The sequence below is a fragment of the Alosa pseudoharengus genome, unplaced genomic scaffold (assembly GCF_046254945.1).
Source record: "Alosa pseudoharengus isolate Yale_2024_CS ecotype anadromous, Long Island Sound unplaced genomic scaffold, YU_APseudo_1.1 YU_APseudo_1.1_scf_7, whole genome shotgun sequence".
NCBI lineage: Eukaryota > Metazoa > Chordata > Actinopteri > Clupeiformes > Clupeidae > Alosa > Alosa pseudoharengus.
In genome coordinates this window covers 40,530,382-40,547,743 of record NW_027468859.1, presented here as the reverse complement: position 1 = coordinate 40,547,743, position 17,362 = coordinate 40,530,382, and the positions used below count along the sequence as shown (strand labels likewise).

At 41.0% G+C, this 17,362-nt stretch overlaps 1 protein-coding gene across 1 annotated transcript in view; it reads left to right on the top strand.

Moving 5' to 3' along the window:
* Nucleotides 1-981: 981 nt before the first annotated feature.
* The window catches only part of aig1 (androgen-induced 1 (H. sapiens)), a 79,313-nt gene continuing 62,932 nt past the window's right edge, over nt 982-17,362 (top strand). The window contains exon 1 of the mRNA XM_076271983.1: nt 982-1,122. Within this exon, the coding sequence (XP_076128098.1) occupies nt 982-1,122 (141 nt within the window). The remainder of the gene's footprint in view (nt 1,123-17,362) is intronic.

Here is a 17,362-nt window from a genome sequence, read left to right as displayed (position 1 = left end):
CTATGTCTGAATTTCCACCACGTCTGTTTTTGAATTAACTTACCTGTTGAAATGTATTAGGCCTAGGCTACGGCCGACGGTGGGTCGGTGGGTTCCCCAAGCAATTTACCTCACGTAGCATTTTCATCATTCGCCTTTGATTTCGACTGACACTTCACCTCGTTCAAACTATGGTAGAGTGGACGCAGCATGGCTAGAGACACGTATGACTCATTGCATATTAATGAGACTTCCCATAACCGTATGAATATGAATGAGAAGTCCCATAGCACCCCGCAAGACGAAAATCATTCATTCAAGCCATTTACTCTATTTTCTTGATCGCTCTGCCCTGGTCAAATGACATGGAAGGGTTTGTTTACTAGTAGTGCCAATGGAGAATGCTTCAGCTTTTGCCACCCGGAAGAATGTATATTGTTATTGTGACGTCATGGTAAATTCTCGTATACATTTCAATGATATAGGATGGCCCGCCAGGCTACCCTTTACCGACTTTTCCTCAAATTTGCCAACAGGACTTTTTCTGAATGTTTGTTAGCTATCTGCTTTCCCTCTGAACACCTGTATTTGCCAAGCGCAAACCTTGTTGGGGATGGTCAAGCCTCTTTTTCCAATCATTTTGGAGGCGGGTCTATTTTGACTAAAGATCTCAAAACACCTCCGGTAGCCCCTTAAATAAAAAAAACTAACCTTATTATTTTTTGAGGAGTAACAAAAACACAAGAATTTTACTCTCCTATAGGCCTACCCGTAATGAGATGTAGGCTGATAAAGACAATCTTGAAATCTTAATCTTAAAACAAGCACCCTCACTTTGCACACAAGCTCCTGTGGCGACGTCGATGCATGTCGCTATAGTAACAGCAGCCTACTAGCCGTACTGTCCTGCGTGCTCTACGCTACACGGTCTCAAAGACGAAGGATCCGTCACTCCACAGTCCCCACGGATGAGCACAATTACTCAGCTGACAGAGCTAGAAAATGGCGCTTATCCCCTCTCAAATATTGAGAATAGCTATTCTTCTGTCGTATTTCTCTGTTCTGTGCAATTATAAAGCTATCGACATGCCTGCTCATCAAACCTATGGTGGTAGCTGGAAGTTTTTAACGTTCATAAATCTGGTAAGTGTAAATTGCTCCATTCCTACACCTTTTGGATTGTGCGACCTAGCCTAACTCCTCGTGTCATTGCCAAAAAAAAAAAAAAGACGATACATCGGTGTAGCCGGTAGGTAGGCTACATGTCAAATGGAGCGTTTGACGTTATGCGGCTCTATGAAATGACTCAAAGGCTAATGCATTGCAGGATGAATTAGATAAATTAGGTGTGGCTACCGTTAACGTTACGTTAATCCAATGTCTTATATTTCTTACATGTGGGCCAGAATCATTGTTGTGCTGGATGAATGTCCTCATGGACATCTGGTAACAAGACACAGGAGACCTAGCAAAAAATATCACCTAGAAGCTAGCCTAATGCTTCTATGAAGCTTATGTGTCTCCTAGGCGTAGATGTAGCAGTACGACTGTCACATGTGTTGCCATGTTATTATCCGAAGGAAATAAAGCATAGCCTACACGGAAAAACAAACAACAACAACAACAACACACTCTGGATTTATTTTATTTTATTGTAGGCCTATGGACTATGGTTGCACATGCATGAAATGTCTCTAGAATTAGTCCAGAATGTCTCTTTCGGCTTACAAAATTGATTCATGCTGTGATTACCAAATTTGAGCAAAATTGTTTGAATTAAGTTTACATGAAATATTAGGGTCAAAGGGCCCTATCATGACATTCTAAAGTGCGTCGTCACTCGTCAAAAGTCTATTCAAATTTAGTAGGATGTCCAGTTCACATTGGGAGGGGTTTCGTTATCAAACATGGAGCGCATGGCGCAACAAGGTGTTCCTAGGTTTTTTAATCAGTCATATGGGTGTGTTTGGGGCGTAACATCATTTTAAACCAATGAGAATGACATCTGTCATTCCCTTTAACGGCGCAAAGCGCGATATGTCAAATAAATGCATCGGTATTTTGGCATTCAACGGCGCATTTGAAGGAGGCTGCTTGCGAGACCGTATGGAATAGTCATTCTTAAACCATGCTTTACTAAAACCTAGCATAGCCTTCACACATTTGCACTCGTCTATTATTTGAACTCATTGGCAAAGTGAAACTAACTTCACCAAGGAGTCAGTCTACGACAAGACTGTTATATGCAGTTACTTTCACTATTGACTGACAATGGGTTACCACCGAAAACATAGGCTGGAAAAAGCAACACTTACCCTAATGTTGCTCAAATGACTGAATAAAACAACATTTATCCTGCAGAGGAGTTGCTTATATCTCGTGACAGTGCGTCTTCAGCTGTGCTCCATAGGTGTCTCTCGCCTCTCCCCTAATCACTTTTAACCGTCATTACCAATTTGCAAATGATGGTGAATAACTATATGTACAGTATTTCCTAATATCTTTATTCTAATTATGTTTCCCATTGTAATCGTGCAATTTGTAATGATTTGCATGGATGTGCGCTGGTGTGCGTTCATGAATGATAGAAGGATGGTGCGTGCACCTGCCAATATGACTGTTGACATGCGCCCCTAAAATAGCATATGAGCAACTCGCCATTGACTTCTGACCAGGTTTAGGTGGTGTATGATAGCGATTTTTAGACAAAGCGCCAGGCCCCTCCCTAGGTTGTTAATTACCACACCCCTGGTCGCAATGTTTAAAAAATAAACGTGCAAAATACCGAATTAAGCTTTGCGCGGGTGAATAACGAGCTTTACGCCATGCGCTGGAGCCCAAAATACAGCCCAAAGACAAAACTGGGTTTTCAAGCCTCCAAAAAAGAAAAGTATTAAAGAACTCAAAACGTTTTGTTCTTTCTGGACAATAGTGAACATTATGTAATTTAAATATTTTCTGGGCAAAAAATATAAGCTTAGTAGACAGCATACATTTTTACTCTGATTTCTAGAAAACAATCCCTAAAACGTCTTTTAGTGTAATACAATTTAAAATACAAAAAATCTTGGCAGGCAAGAACATTAAGAGGATGTATGTGATTTATTATGCCATTCCAAAATACTGATTAATTGTCATTTGAAATCTTTACGCTGTGCAAATATTATTTCAATCACTAAGTTTTACCCATTCACCAGGAATAGGTTTTTGGACCAAAGTAAATTCTTTTTAGAATACAATATTATGTAGTTTAATTGTATATTTTTTATGTATTTTAATAAACAAAAGCATTTTATCTATTTTTTATATCAAATATGCATTACACTGAATGACCCATTTATTACTCTGAATGTCTTGTCAAAAAGGTGTCATGCAATACCACTATTAGCACTACTATTGTTGGAATATTATTATCATTAGACTAAACTAGTCACAATCCTGAGTAAATGATGCAGTAGCAGATATTGCCAAAGAATAAGCATTTTTTCATTGAATATTTAAAACTTAACAAATAAAAGAACACTTAAAATTAGATGAACATTAGATAAACATTGTCTGATTATTCAGAAAACTTCAAAATAAAAATCCAAATAAAACATTCATGATTGGGAAAGCAAGGACGCATAGGAGACGACTAGCTGTTATTAAATCCGGCAAATTTGTTTAAAACTCTTGCATTCAAGTTGAGTGATCATCACAATTCCGATATTTTCCAAAACTCAAAAGGGCCTGTTCCAAGGAGAAGGTATTACCTTGAACACATGTGGGGAAACTGAACAGTCCAACCAGTAGACTATGATAAACTAGCCTAGGCTACTTTGTTTACAATATTTCCGGGCTTCAACCAGAGCTGATAGCTGAAGCAGCCGGAGACAGAAAGAGGTAGAGCTGTAATAGAAATAGTACCTAGGCTATAATATGCATGGTGTGTACTGTGCTGTCATGCATATCAGAAATTCAGTATATTCTCATTTTATATCAGTAGTTTATATATCAACATCATATTGTCATAATATACTGTATTAATATCATATAATATTGTATATTATTATATACATTATGTGTATTATGTATATTCAGTGTTCTAATCAGGGCTTTGACTTTTGCTCAAAAATCATAGTCGAAGTTTGTTTGTTTATTAATATTAATATTCAAATATATTCAAATATTTATTAATACTATTTTGACCATTAAATGTCTTCAGTAAGACCTATATTGGTATCAAACATAAGTTGTATGTTCTGTCCACCAGGGGGCAATGTATCAGTAACTGTTATCTCGTCAGTCTATCAAGCACAGCAACAGACTCTGAACAGGACGGTAGACTACCAAGCAAGCACTTAGGCAAAGTCTTTGACAGTCTATGGCAAGATCTGATTGTAAATAGATAATTCAAGCATTCAAGCCAACTGATAAAGAGAGGTAACCTATGTGGTAAGACGTGCAAAGTGCCTGTAGCCTACTTGTTTGGAACATGCTGATGTTAGGCTCATTTGCAAAGTCCTCAACTCCTGTCAACTTTCAAAGTAGGCTACTCGACAGGTTTGTCTATGATAGTAGGGTGCTTTGTTTCCATTTCCATATGGTGTTTTAGTTTTGATGGTTTCATGCTCTCATGTGCCAGTAATGAACCGCACACCACACACTGTGGTTTCTGCTCTTTTTTTGTCCTCAACAAAAGTGAAAGCATTCTTGGTCACTCATTCATGGTCATTTTGCCATATTCTGCCATGACCTGTCACAAACATTGAACATTGTCTATGTCCATGGCAACGACTGGCATACAAATAAAGTCAGTGTTTCCCATACATTTACTTATTTGTGGCGGCCCACCACAATATCAACACACCACACAATGGTTTTCCAGGTTGTACTAAATTGTGCTTAAATTTGGTTAGCATCATAACCATGCTGTGCTAATTTGTTAAAAACTGTTGTATTCAAGTTAATTCTGCAAACCAACCACCACGGATGGAATTCAATTCTGTGGGAAACACTGAAAGTCTATCAAAGTAAAGGTCTGACATTAGATTTAAGGGAAGGATTTTTTTTTCACCCAGAACGTTTCCGCGACACACTTACACCACACTACAGTATACTAATGGAAATGCAGATAAGCTTACTATACTTAGATTGTTATGTAATGTTTTTGAACAGTTTACTTAATGAGCTTCTAACAAACGTAGGTTGATAGAATATTTTATGTTTTGGCCCTTCAGTTGAGTTCAAAATAAAATGGACACAATGATATAACAAATACTTGATTTTTTTCCCCCAAGTTAGTCGTTTAGATTAAGATTAGTCATTAGAAAATTAGTTGTTGGTTGTTATATGTGTGCCTCCTGCATATCTTAAGGTGGAAACTGCATTCCAGATCATGAGCAGGTTGTGAGTTATCAGAGCAGCTTACGGGTCTAGTATATCCTGCGTCAGCATTCTGTACGGTGTTTGCTAAGTGTGTGTCCTATTACATGGCGTGCCTCCAGACTTGTGCTAGTGGGGTGGACGTTTTGAGCAATGGCCGAGATTGTGTTGTGCTTGCTGCTGGGCTCAGCAAAATAATATAGCAATGAGTTACGGAGCACCGTGATCAAGTGGGACATGCAAGAACAGGGGAGTGGCATATGCGTTGCGCTTGCTTGGCGCAGAGGCGGCCATGCATGAATTGCACGAGCCATGAGAACGATGGGTGTCGGGGCTCAGTGGAGCCCTTGCAGCATTTCTCAGAGCTCAGTGGAGCTGTTGCTGCATGGGTCTCAGGGCTCAGCAGAGCTGTTGCCGCGAGGGTCTCCGGACTCAGCGGAGCTCTTGCTGCATGGATCTTGGGGCTCAGGTGAGCCGTGTTGCGTGGGTCTCTGGGCTCAGTGGAGCCGTTGCTGCAGGGTCCAGTAGCTCAGCGTAGTTGTTGCTGCAAGGTTCTTGGGGCTCAGCAGAGCCATTATTGCATGAGTCCTGGAGCTTGGCGGAGCTTTTGTATGTTGGGCTCTTGGGATCAGCAGAGATGTCGTTGCATGGGTCCTGGGACTCCGCGGAGCTGTTGCTGCATTGGTTATGGGTTTCAGTGGAGCTGTTGCTGCATGGGTCCTGGGGATCAACAGAGCCATTTGCATGGGTCCTAAAGCTTGGTGGAGCTGCTGCTGCATGGGTCCTGGGGCTTAGTGGAGCCATCGTTGCATGTGTCCTGGGGCTTAGTGGAGCCGTTGCACGATACAACATACAATACAGTATACATGATGGGCAGATAAGGCATGCATAGAAGAAATGATGAGTAGGTAGATGGAATAAAATGGCACGAAATGATAGGCATAAAATATGTGAGCAGGCAGATGGAATGGAATGTTGTTCCATGACGCTGATGGGGGTGGGTTGGTGGGGAGTAGCGATGTGGTCTCTACCGAAGCAGGCTGGAAACCGGAGACATCTAAGAATGCCTGTTGGTTGTGGGAGAAGGCAAGCTTAGATAAGTGGGGCAGTGATGTTCCGGAAATGAGATGAGGAGGGGAAAGGGGGAGGGAGGGAGCAGTCGATACCAAGACTGACTGAAGGGGGACAGCCTGAGACCCGACTGGAGGTGATGGAAGGGGAAAGGAAAGAGGCGGAGGTGGGAGTAGCAACGAGGTCGCTACCGAAACTGACTTTGAACTGCCACGACCCTGGACTGAGGGCTGAAAATGCTGCACACATTTTTGGGTAGGCTGCGGCCTTAGCTCCTGCAGCCGTGGAGGTAAACCTTTTCGTGCCCGTGCCGAACATTCCATTTTTGGTGTTGGATGACCTCCTTACACAAAAAACCTTATTTCTTGAGTATAATACATACCATCAATGGGATATACCATTGTAACCAGAAGGATAAAATTGAATTTCATTCACATAAAAATGAATTTTCATCATATTTTTCGAGTGTATGACATGTTCAGCAAATTGTGGGCTATTTAACAAAAAAGACTGAATTGGAATATCAATAACTTAACCTTTCAAAGTTATGATAAATTTAGTGATCAGTGTAAAAAAATGCAGGAAACAGGATTTAGAATGTTGACAGAATTCACATTCTCTTTCTCACCAACAACATAATGTATGCATAAAAACTAATAATGAAGTCAGACACAATGGTTTAGATTTATTTGGTCCATAAGAATAAACTAGGGCTGAAACGATTCATCGAGTTACTCGAATAACTCGATTACAAAAATTACTCGAGGCAAAAACCCTGCCTCGAAGCCTCGTTAAATTCCTATGACGCGCACTATACGCGCAGGGATCTGATTGTTCCACAAGGACAGTTCAGGAAGCACACCACTAGCGCGTGAATCGTGATACATTCTGAATTTAGCTGGCGCGATTGCGAAGTCAAGATGTCCATAAATGGCAGAGAATGTCTAAAGTTTTCAAGTAAAGTTTTGGGATCATTACATACTCATAAAGGTAAAGAACAAGCATCTGAACCGAAAACATCCACTCCATGCTGTTTCACCAAGCGTCAATAAAGTAGGCTATCTATCTATCTACGTAGCCTATAGCCTACATTGATGTTGGCTGATTTTAATCACAAACTGTATTTGTAGCGATGTCGTGATATAATCAATGTTTAGCTTTGATGTTTTTAAGTAGTTAACTATTCACGTTCAATTGCAAGACAGTATGCCTAAAAAAGAACCCCTTCTTATACACATGCATGCACCCTCATTTCCTCACGCACAGCACGCGTGTACACACACACACACAGGTTGCTAGGTTACCATAGCAAATAGGCTCACCCCAGAAATAATTTTTTAGTAGCCTAATGGTAAAATTATTTGTTAGTAGCCTAATGGTAGGCTATTTTTTAATAATGGTAAAATTATTTGTTAGTAGCCTAATGCCAAATGCTGCAGGTGTAGAAATCTATATAAAACAGATATTTCCTTTGATGTCAGGTCTAGATTACAGTAAAACTCGTTGTGCATTAGGGGTGTAACGGTTCATGTATTCGTATTGAACCGAAACGGTACGGGCGTCACGGTTCGGTGCATGAATTTACACGGAGAATACACGGTATAAAAATACATAAAACTCGTGTGCGGATTAATTAATGTCATGCGCAATTACTGTTAAGTAGCGAGAGTTACGGGAGTTCTTTAGCGACACCTAACGCTAATCTGTAGCCTCGCCTTAGCTCTGAAGCTCTGATTGGCGCCTATGTTTTTTTTTGTCAGGTCGTCGGTCGAGTCCGTCAGTCATTAGCAGCACTAAGGTTAGACCTACAAGAGTTAGAGGATCCGCTGGTCTCTTTAAGATCGCAAGTTTGAGAACTTCAGTTACAGTAACGTTAGTACAGGCGAAAGAGTGGTGGATAAGATGAAATTGTGTGTCGGCGTTGTTCAGCATTGGGTATGTGAGTGGAAAAAATGCTACACATATTCGAAGCCATCACCCAGATGATTGTAGGCTACCAATCACTGAAACGAGGGGAAAGAAACTTCCCGTGCGCTTCAGCAGCCTTTGGATACACATACAAATAGGGCCAAAACCTATGGCTTAAATTAAATGATTTCGTAATGACAGAAAGCTATGTAAATCGCGTGGTAATTACCTTTATGTTGGGGTAACTTGTAACTTCTCACACGAGGAGCTGGTAGTGTAAGTGCAGACAGTAAAATAAAGTGACAACGCTAACCAGGCTAATAAACAAACCATGCTACGGTGAGTTAACGTCAAAGGGCAAAGTCACGTGACTTCTAGTTGTAGTCTGTTTATGAAATGAAAGGAGCAATTTCGTTTTTTAAAAAAAGGCAAAATAGTGTGATATTTTCACAGTTAGTAGGCTAGATTATTACTTTACACACAATGAAAAATATTGAGGCAAATTGTAGACCCTTCCATATACAACTAAACACAGATGTTGAAGGTCTTGCTTAAGTGGATTTTTAAAAATCATTTTCTATGTAATTTGCACTTTCAGAAATAAGAGATTCTGTAGGCCTATTTTCAGTTTTATAGCTGATTGTCTTATTTTGTTTACAAGTTACAGATTGAGTCTGGGCACTTATTGTACTGTTTAGCCTACATCTTACACACTTCAGGCTGTTGCAGATAGCTCAGGGAAGATACTGTATGACACTAGGTGGTACAGCCTGAGACATGTACAAAAAAAAATGCTTTCTGCATTTTTGTTTTGCTTTTCCCTCCATTGTACCGAACTCGTACCGAACCGTGATGTCCGAACCGAGGTATGAACCGAACCGTGACTTCTGTGTACCGTTACACCCCTATTGTGCATATTAACTCATTGAATGGCAAGCTGTTTTCGGGAGCTTTGTCCTAGAGTGCCAGCAATCTAGACCAGGGGTGGGCAACTAATTTCCCCAAGGGGCCACATGACAAACTGGGACTGTTGAGGAGGGCCGGACCCAAAATACCGAACTCAAGTCTGAACTCAATTCTGTTCAATTCTATTCTGTTCTTGTATAACATTAAGTAAATCATATGGTTTTGTTTACTAGTCGTAAGAACAGATGAAAATGTGAGGGAGACAAAGGAAAAACAGCAATATTTAATCTATGTCCAGTATTTAATCCTCATTCTCGAAAATTATTTTTTGACATTGACATTTTTTTTCAGTTTTCAAAGACTGATATAAAAAAAGTACTACAATATCTATATAATTAGGCTAGGTCATGAAAATGTGAAGAAGTCAGTACAACCGACCTGTGCCACCATTTCATCAACACTCAGCAATATTTCATTATTAAATCATTACCATCATTAAATTAACTCTATGCAGAATTAGACTACGAAAATAGTAGGCTGTCATTAGTTAATCAACATGCACAAAGAAAACTATTTTAAAAATGTAGGCTATGTTTTTGCTTTAACTTTATGCACATAACTGTGATTGGTCAACTCGCTCTGTGTGTTGAGCCGGCTGCTTCAAGCAACCTGTGGGTAGTAGCATCATACTAGTTCGCTAACATAAGCTTTGCAAATAAACTCAGACATATTTTGGTTACAATTACGGGGTTATCCGATTGTAAAGTGTCTATCTGCCAGTAACGTTTTGAAATGAACACTTCGTATCGCCAACGAGCAGCAGTAGGAGTTCGTTCTAACAACCTTTGCGGTGGTGAGCGACATAAGAGACACACAACTTTGAAAGGTTTACGCCGACGTAAAGGCAACTGCATTGTGTCGACGCAGAAGCATACATTCTATTCACCAGCACATCAGTGAGGGTGTTTACGTCGTAGGCTATGCATCCACGCACATATGGGCGTACAAATAGCAGTCGCTTTCAAAATAAAAACAACGATATTGATTTGCATGCATTATCTCTATGCTATGCTCTTGACTGTTGTTCTTTCACGGACCTTACGCGGGCCGGTCAGGGAAAGCCCACGGGCCGGATGTGGCCCGCGGGCCGTATGTTGCCCATGTATGATCTAGACCATTGTTGATGTTTTTTGTACAGCCACAGCATATTCTGTGTTATAGCTATGAACACATATAATAGCTAGATTAAAAGGTGAGACTTTAAGCTCTCGGTGGGTGCAAACCATGTATTTCTACACGCCTCTGTTCCTGAGAAATCCCAAGCTAAACAGTGGCTAGTTTTCATCAAAATCGCTGTTTTTTTTCTAGAAATGGAGATATAACGTCTTTCATGAAATATGAAGTGTTGCCTGTTACTTACTTGTGTAAACTTTCCGGGAAGTGATCAGCGAGACCTGGCGAGACTGCCACCTAGTGATAGACCCACGAAAATGGTCTGGTTTTGACCTGACGTGAATGCGTCACTGATTCGACCCAAAGCGGCAACCGAGTTATGATAAAATGTCCAGATAAAATGTCCAGATTGTGCGTTTTCATGAGTTTCAGGATCGTCATATATTTCATTTCCATTCATCACAGAGTTTCCAAAATCACATATAAGGTGTGTTAGAGTGTCTAGTTTCGTAATTTAAAAAAAAAGCTAAAAACGTAATATTACGTTTTTGGCACTCAACGCATGGGAAGGAAAAACGTAATATTACGTTTTTGGCACTCAATGAGTTAAGAGTAATGCATTCAAAGGATGTCACATTGAACAGAGAGTTGTTTGACAGACAAATCCGAGCGATACACTACAGCCAACCCTCCACCTCTTCCTACTGATCTAGGTTTAGATAAGTAGCTATAACTGGGGGGGGGGGGGGGTCAGCAGGTTTAACTGTGTGCAGTCTCCAGGTTGTTGACAGACAAAACATGTCCGTTTTCTTCTGGAGGATGAGGTCATTGATAAACAATGTTTTATTAGAAATGGACCATGCATTCAGATGGGCGAGATTGAAGTAACGACGAGTTGGAGGGGAAGGATCAGCCACAGGGGGACGACGAAGATGGTCATGATTTATCCATCTGACTGCTTTCATCTGTGGCCGACGTGCATAGCCTTTAGTAGGCATACATAACGTTGGAATTTGGGCATCACATCTGTAGAAAAGCGACGGTCCTCTTTTGGAGGGGTGTATATAACGCGGACAACGGGTAATTCCAAGTGAGCGGCATAGGTTGTAAGACGCCGAGTCCAGGGGGGCATGACAACTGAGAAGCTTGAGGGCAGCCAATGTGTGTAATGGTTGCATTGCCAGGTGGTAAGAGGCAAACAAGCACCATACAACACAAGGCCAGCAACAGTGGGCTGAGAGGACTTTAATCCGGACGCCAGTGGTTATGTTAAACAAATGACAGTAGAGCTGCGACATAGCAACCCCGCACGAACGCTACATGTTATGGCGGCCTTACATTGTACGATTTTGGTCTGTTTTCACAGTCGGCGACTAAATTTCCAAAGTCAGACAGAAATCATGGGAGTTGTACTGGAATCGCGGCGCGCTCCCGTCAACTAGATCGTCAAGTGTAAGGTGCCAATCTTAGCGGTTTTAAGTTAGTCGGAGTCAGTCCTTTTCTAGTTTTGCCGTTACGACAATATCAAACATGTTTGATATTATCGCAAGTCTTTCTAGTCGTGGCTCATGCAAATAGTGATGTGAACTATAAAAACCAATAGTGACCTCTCTCCAACAACAAACAGGAAGGGGCAAAGTAGGCGACAGCTGTAGCCTATATGATTAATTGTTGTTCTTATAATATTTGTCATTTATTATACATATTTAGTCGGCTCTTCCACGTGACAGAACAACTCTATATCGGTTAGGGATGTCACGCATGAAACAATGCTGCAGAAAATACGACTTTGAGTTTAGGCTATCATTTCAGTTCCTGTTTATCTATTGCACGATGGGTAATCATTTAAAGGATTCTAGTTGCAGTCTTGTAATTAGTGACCCTGCAAGATCCCTAGTCATTGCAAAATCATAGTCTGTGACTTAAAACTCTACTACTTGTCTTTAGATGTGAGAGGGTCTGAGACTGTTGTCTTTCAAAAATCTTTTCCAAATCTTTGCAAATCTTTCTAACATCTGTCAGTGTAAGGAGGGCTTTAGCCAACCGGACTCAACACAACCAAGATAGAACTGTGATCGACGCAGGTTTGTGCGATAACCACAGAAACAAACTGGCAACAACAACGAGGCGAGAGGGTGGACACACACTCCACCCTGGGCAAACGATAGTAAATGAATGAAGCATGAAGAATTATGGATTGAGTGAGCCCTGGATGACTGGCCACCATAGGATAGCCTACAAGAACTTGTGACGCTTGTCGTGGCGAGCCATGTTAGAATTTAGAGCATTTTGAATTACCTGGATCATCTGCAGCGTGAAACCGCGGGCGTGGGGGAGCATGATGTTCGATCCTTGAAGTATGGTGTATGCCATAAATCAACGGGTAGCCTACCCTGGCTCTGTGCGATGGCCTGATAAGCACCGATGAACCGAATGACTGTAGCCCATCGATTGAATGTAGCTTCTTGAATTGTTGAAAAGTTGTCGGTGAAAAGTCCCAGCTCCATACCGACGTCTGCCTACTGAGGCTTTGCAACTCCAGCATGACGTAAAGGGCAGTAAGGAGGGTTTTATTCCCAGAAGTGGGGCTCCTATGGGCTCCTCCCGAACTTTGTTTAGAAAACATCATTTGTGGTAGCCTATGTCTTCATCATGTAGGATAGGCCTTCTGGGTCATTCTATGTGAAAACAGCCAATATCGGGGTATAATGTACATGGTACCTCTCAGATTTTGCTGAAAAGCTGTGAAAATATGCCTTATGTTAACCAAACGAGGGAATCTAAAGTTTCAGGTCAATATCCTAAACGGTTTGCCTGTGGCGTCCATTTGAATTTCAGACCAAAGTCCGAACCAGCGCTTTGTGTTAAGTTACATTGTATACATTTGATCCCGTTATTTTTGGTTCCACATTGTAATTTTGCTAACAAAGAACTTTGCATGACATACCTATGGTGTCTCATCACTACCTACGTATGTTGCGTCTCCCTTTGATTGGTGTGTAGACGGGCGTGCGTCTGACGCTAGTGTGTTGTCAATTTGGCAGGTAGCCTTTTCTATATGAATGAAAATGAATGAACAAATCCCGATTGCATTATTATGGTATTACTATGAGCAGCAACAACATCAGCACCAACTGCAAGTGCAGTACTCGAGAGAAATGTACTTTGTAGTGCAAAAAGTATGTCGTCGCCGACAGGTAAAGAGGCGAAGACTGCAAGCACTTCTGCGAGACTTGGCAACTTTTTTTCTGGAGAGACCAGTAAGGTGAGTGTTAGCCTACTACTACAATGACTGATAGGACAAGAGGGCAAGACAAGAACTAGAAATTCAATTCCAAGAAATTACTAGTGCATGAAAATGCAAAAAATAAAATGTGCAACCCTGATTGCTAGGATAATCATGTTGCTATGGTGGTTGCTAGGTTGACAATGGGTTTAATGGATGTTTATAGCTTAATGGATGTGTATAGGTAGATAGTTTAACCCTTTGCAGACTGTGCGCAACATTCAATTTTTTCATAGCCTACTCGATGCACTTGTGACACAAAAAGTATTGTGTAGTTATGCTACATGAGAATGATGAAATATGGGTGGGTACCATTGTAATCAGGAGAAATGGCCCTTTACCATGGTGTGAAATATAATTAATAAGTTTGAGAACACACATAATTAAAAATATATAATCCAACGCTATCATTTGTTTCTCTATGGCAAAGCATGTTCATAATCCGGTTTTAAGATCCTGCATGGCATTCAATTCAAGGCTTACATTGCATCCCAATTTGTTTGACAAAGAAACCTTTTTGCATTTACTTTGTTCATGGCAATGCAGTAAAAAGTTGTTGTAGAGAATCATTATGAGTAGTAGAGGGTGACAATTTTTCTGGAATCCCGCGGGTCACGGTATTCCCGCAGGATTCCTGCGGTCAACGGGAGCGGGCGGGAGCAGGACGGAGCCGGAGATTAAATAAAAAAAAATATGCTGCATGAGTGCGCCCAAAGATTGCGAGGCATTTCATTTTAGAAAAGAGAACCACTTACAACTCACAATATGTTTGTTGATAGGCTAGCAGTAGCCAATCAGAGCAAGACAAAGCAGCTGCCCTATTCACAGCGCCAATCAATCAGCGTCTTTCCAGTCTCCAATACATTGGAATCGCTGCGCTCCGCATAGGACTACTACGTAGTTAGTAGCCTAGTATAGGGCTGTCACTTTTTAGAAAAATCTCATTCGAACGGATATGAAATATCAAGCAATGTATTCGAATGTATTCTAACAACACGTCTCAAGCTAGCCGCCCCCTTTTCAGCTTGCCAGAGGCTGAAGCAGTACTACATTTAAATACAATTGTTGCCGCGAGGCATTCCAGCCTACGAATTTAATAAAACGTAAACCATGCATAATTTAAAAAAAATAACTAAATTTGGGCTACTTGGCTACACAATAAGGTTTCCATTAGAGCACACGCACGTTCAATGAATGAGTGAAAGCGGCTGCCTTGTCTTGCAATAAACAGCTGGAAATTCTGACACTCTTTAAACTACATGAAACTTAACTGTGAAACATCAAATACCCCCTAGATTTAAGTGCCCATCAGTCTCAACATTTAGCAATATAATAAAACAGTCCAAAAGTAAATTAAATCCCAAACCAAACAGAAAATCTTCTGCTTTTGATAGCCTGGTATGCCGCTCCAAACGGAACGCATGTCTCACAATAAAACTCACAATGTAAGAAATAAAGGCCTGCATCGAATACAAGCTTGCCTGCCCCAAATAAATACCTGTGGTTTGAGCAGCCTAAGTTAATAGCAGAACCCGGACATAATTTGAGGATTCACGGAAAGTGGGCTATGCAACGATGTTGGACGCCTCTGGCCGTCTCAGGGCTCTCAAGTTTTGAAGTTTGCAAGGAGTGAGACTTTGTTTCTCAGGGGGGAGGCTGTGTGGCATTGACCCCCCCTCCCCATGTCCCATCGACCCAGCTTCATGAGAGAGCACAAATTCCATTATTTCAAACACACTGTTTTATTTATTCTAGAACCCTATAGTAAATAATAATAAATAATAATAACATAAATTCTAATAATAATTTCACCCAAATGGGCCCTTTGAACAGCAGTGGCTCATTCTGCTCTCAACAAACAGAAAACCAAATGAGAAAAAGCACATTTAGCCCCAAAATGGTCTCTTGAACAGTGGTGGTTCTGTCCGTGTGTGTGTGTGTGTTTATGAGTGATGTTGTGTGTTGTAAGTGTGATACTGGGGGCTCCCATTTAAAGCACTGTGGTTCAATGTCAGCCATTTTCACAGTCATGAGGCCATCCTTAAAAATATTCTTGTTTGCAGTAACAGCCAAAAAAAAAAAAAAAAATGGGTCGGTAGGTAGGTCAATATTTTTTTTTTCAAGATTCAAAGTAAAGAAAAAAGTACAATTTTGGTCATGGTGATTACGTAGGTATGAATTTAAACAAATGTGCATATTGTGACGTAACTGACTGGGTCCTCCTCGTGCCTTCAGGCACATCACTGCAAACCTCAATCTGATGCAGGTTATGTAGACCAGCCTTTCTCAAACTTCTTTGACCTGAGGCCCAGTCATGGCAGACTTTGGGGTCATAGGGCTCATCTATACGTACCCAACCCCACTCCCTCCAAATCAAATTGTCATTATCATTATCACAATCATTATTATGCCTATATTGTTATACAGCACTTTCACGCGTAAGTAAACTGTTTTTTTTGCAGAGTCGGCAAACTACACTACGGTGTAGATCCCAAAGTATTTCCAGACGGCACTTTTTAGATGAGTTGGTGACATTATTGTCCGCTGAGGGGGGCCATTCTGTATCTTCCATTTTCGAAACAGGGTGGCTATTGAGAGAGCTCTGGCTCCAGTCATTATTGTGACTGGCTATTGGCTATTATTGGCCATTACGTTTAGAGCACACACTACTGGATGAGATGGCAAACAATAAAATAAAAAACAAACTAATCATAGACTGTAAAAATTTGCTACACATGGCACTAAAAACAGAATAGTTTATTTATAGTTTGACTACAGATATTTCACGTCATGTTCGAATGCATATTCGAATATCGAATAAAAAGTGACAGCCCTATTAAAGAAAGCAAGAAGTAGCCTAGCCTACAACTGCTGCTGCTGCGTGCGTGCGCTGTTATTCTCTCTCCTGCTCAAATAAAAGGTGTGCGTGCATATAGTTAATTGATTTTGATAACGTGTGTACTTTACAGAAATAGTACAGAACAGTAAATGTCAGGACTGTCATGCAGTTCATGGGATACTGTGCAGAGTTGTGAATTTATGGTATGCCAACTTAGTGTGAATACACACAGGGGAAATTCTCTCTCATTGTTGAGTATCCTGGTGGTACGCAGAGTACGTACGGCCGTACACCTGCAGGTGCGCCTTTTCTAACCTATCCTAAATCGATAAATGTGTGTTTTGAGCGTGAGAAGATCTCCATTATGAATTACGTAATGAAATCGCCTAGGCCTACACGTAATGCATGTATAGTGTAGGCTAGCTTAAATTTTCGAAGCAACCTCAGTGATTTCACCGCGATTACTTAGACAACGACGGGATTCGGGAGTCTTTCTCTTTTTTTTGGGGGGGGGGGGGGGCAGTCCCGTGATCGGGATATGACGGGAGTATTTTCGCGGGATAGGATGGGAGCGACAATTGATTCCCGTGTCACCATCTAATGAGTAGACACTGGCTAACACGCAAACTCGGTCAGGTCAGATCAGTTTGTGTCACAGATATGGAGTGCAGAAAGGTAATTTTTCAATTTTTCATCACTAAATAGAAAAAATGGTATAAGGCGCACACCACATGTCTGTAAATTGCTCAGCCCTAAAGTCCTACACATACATGAAAGTCATGTCCAGCTAGCAGCTTGCTGTGGTGAGATACATTTCAAAATGTAAGAATTGTATA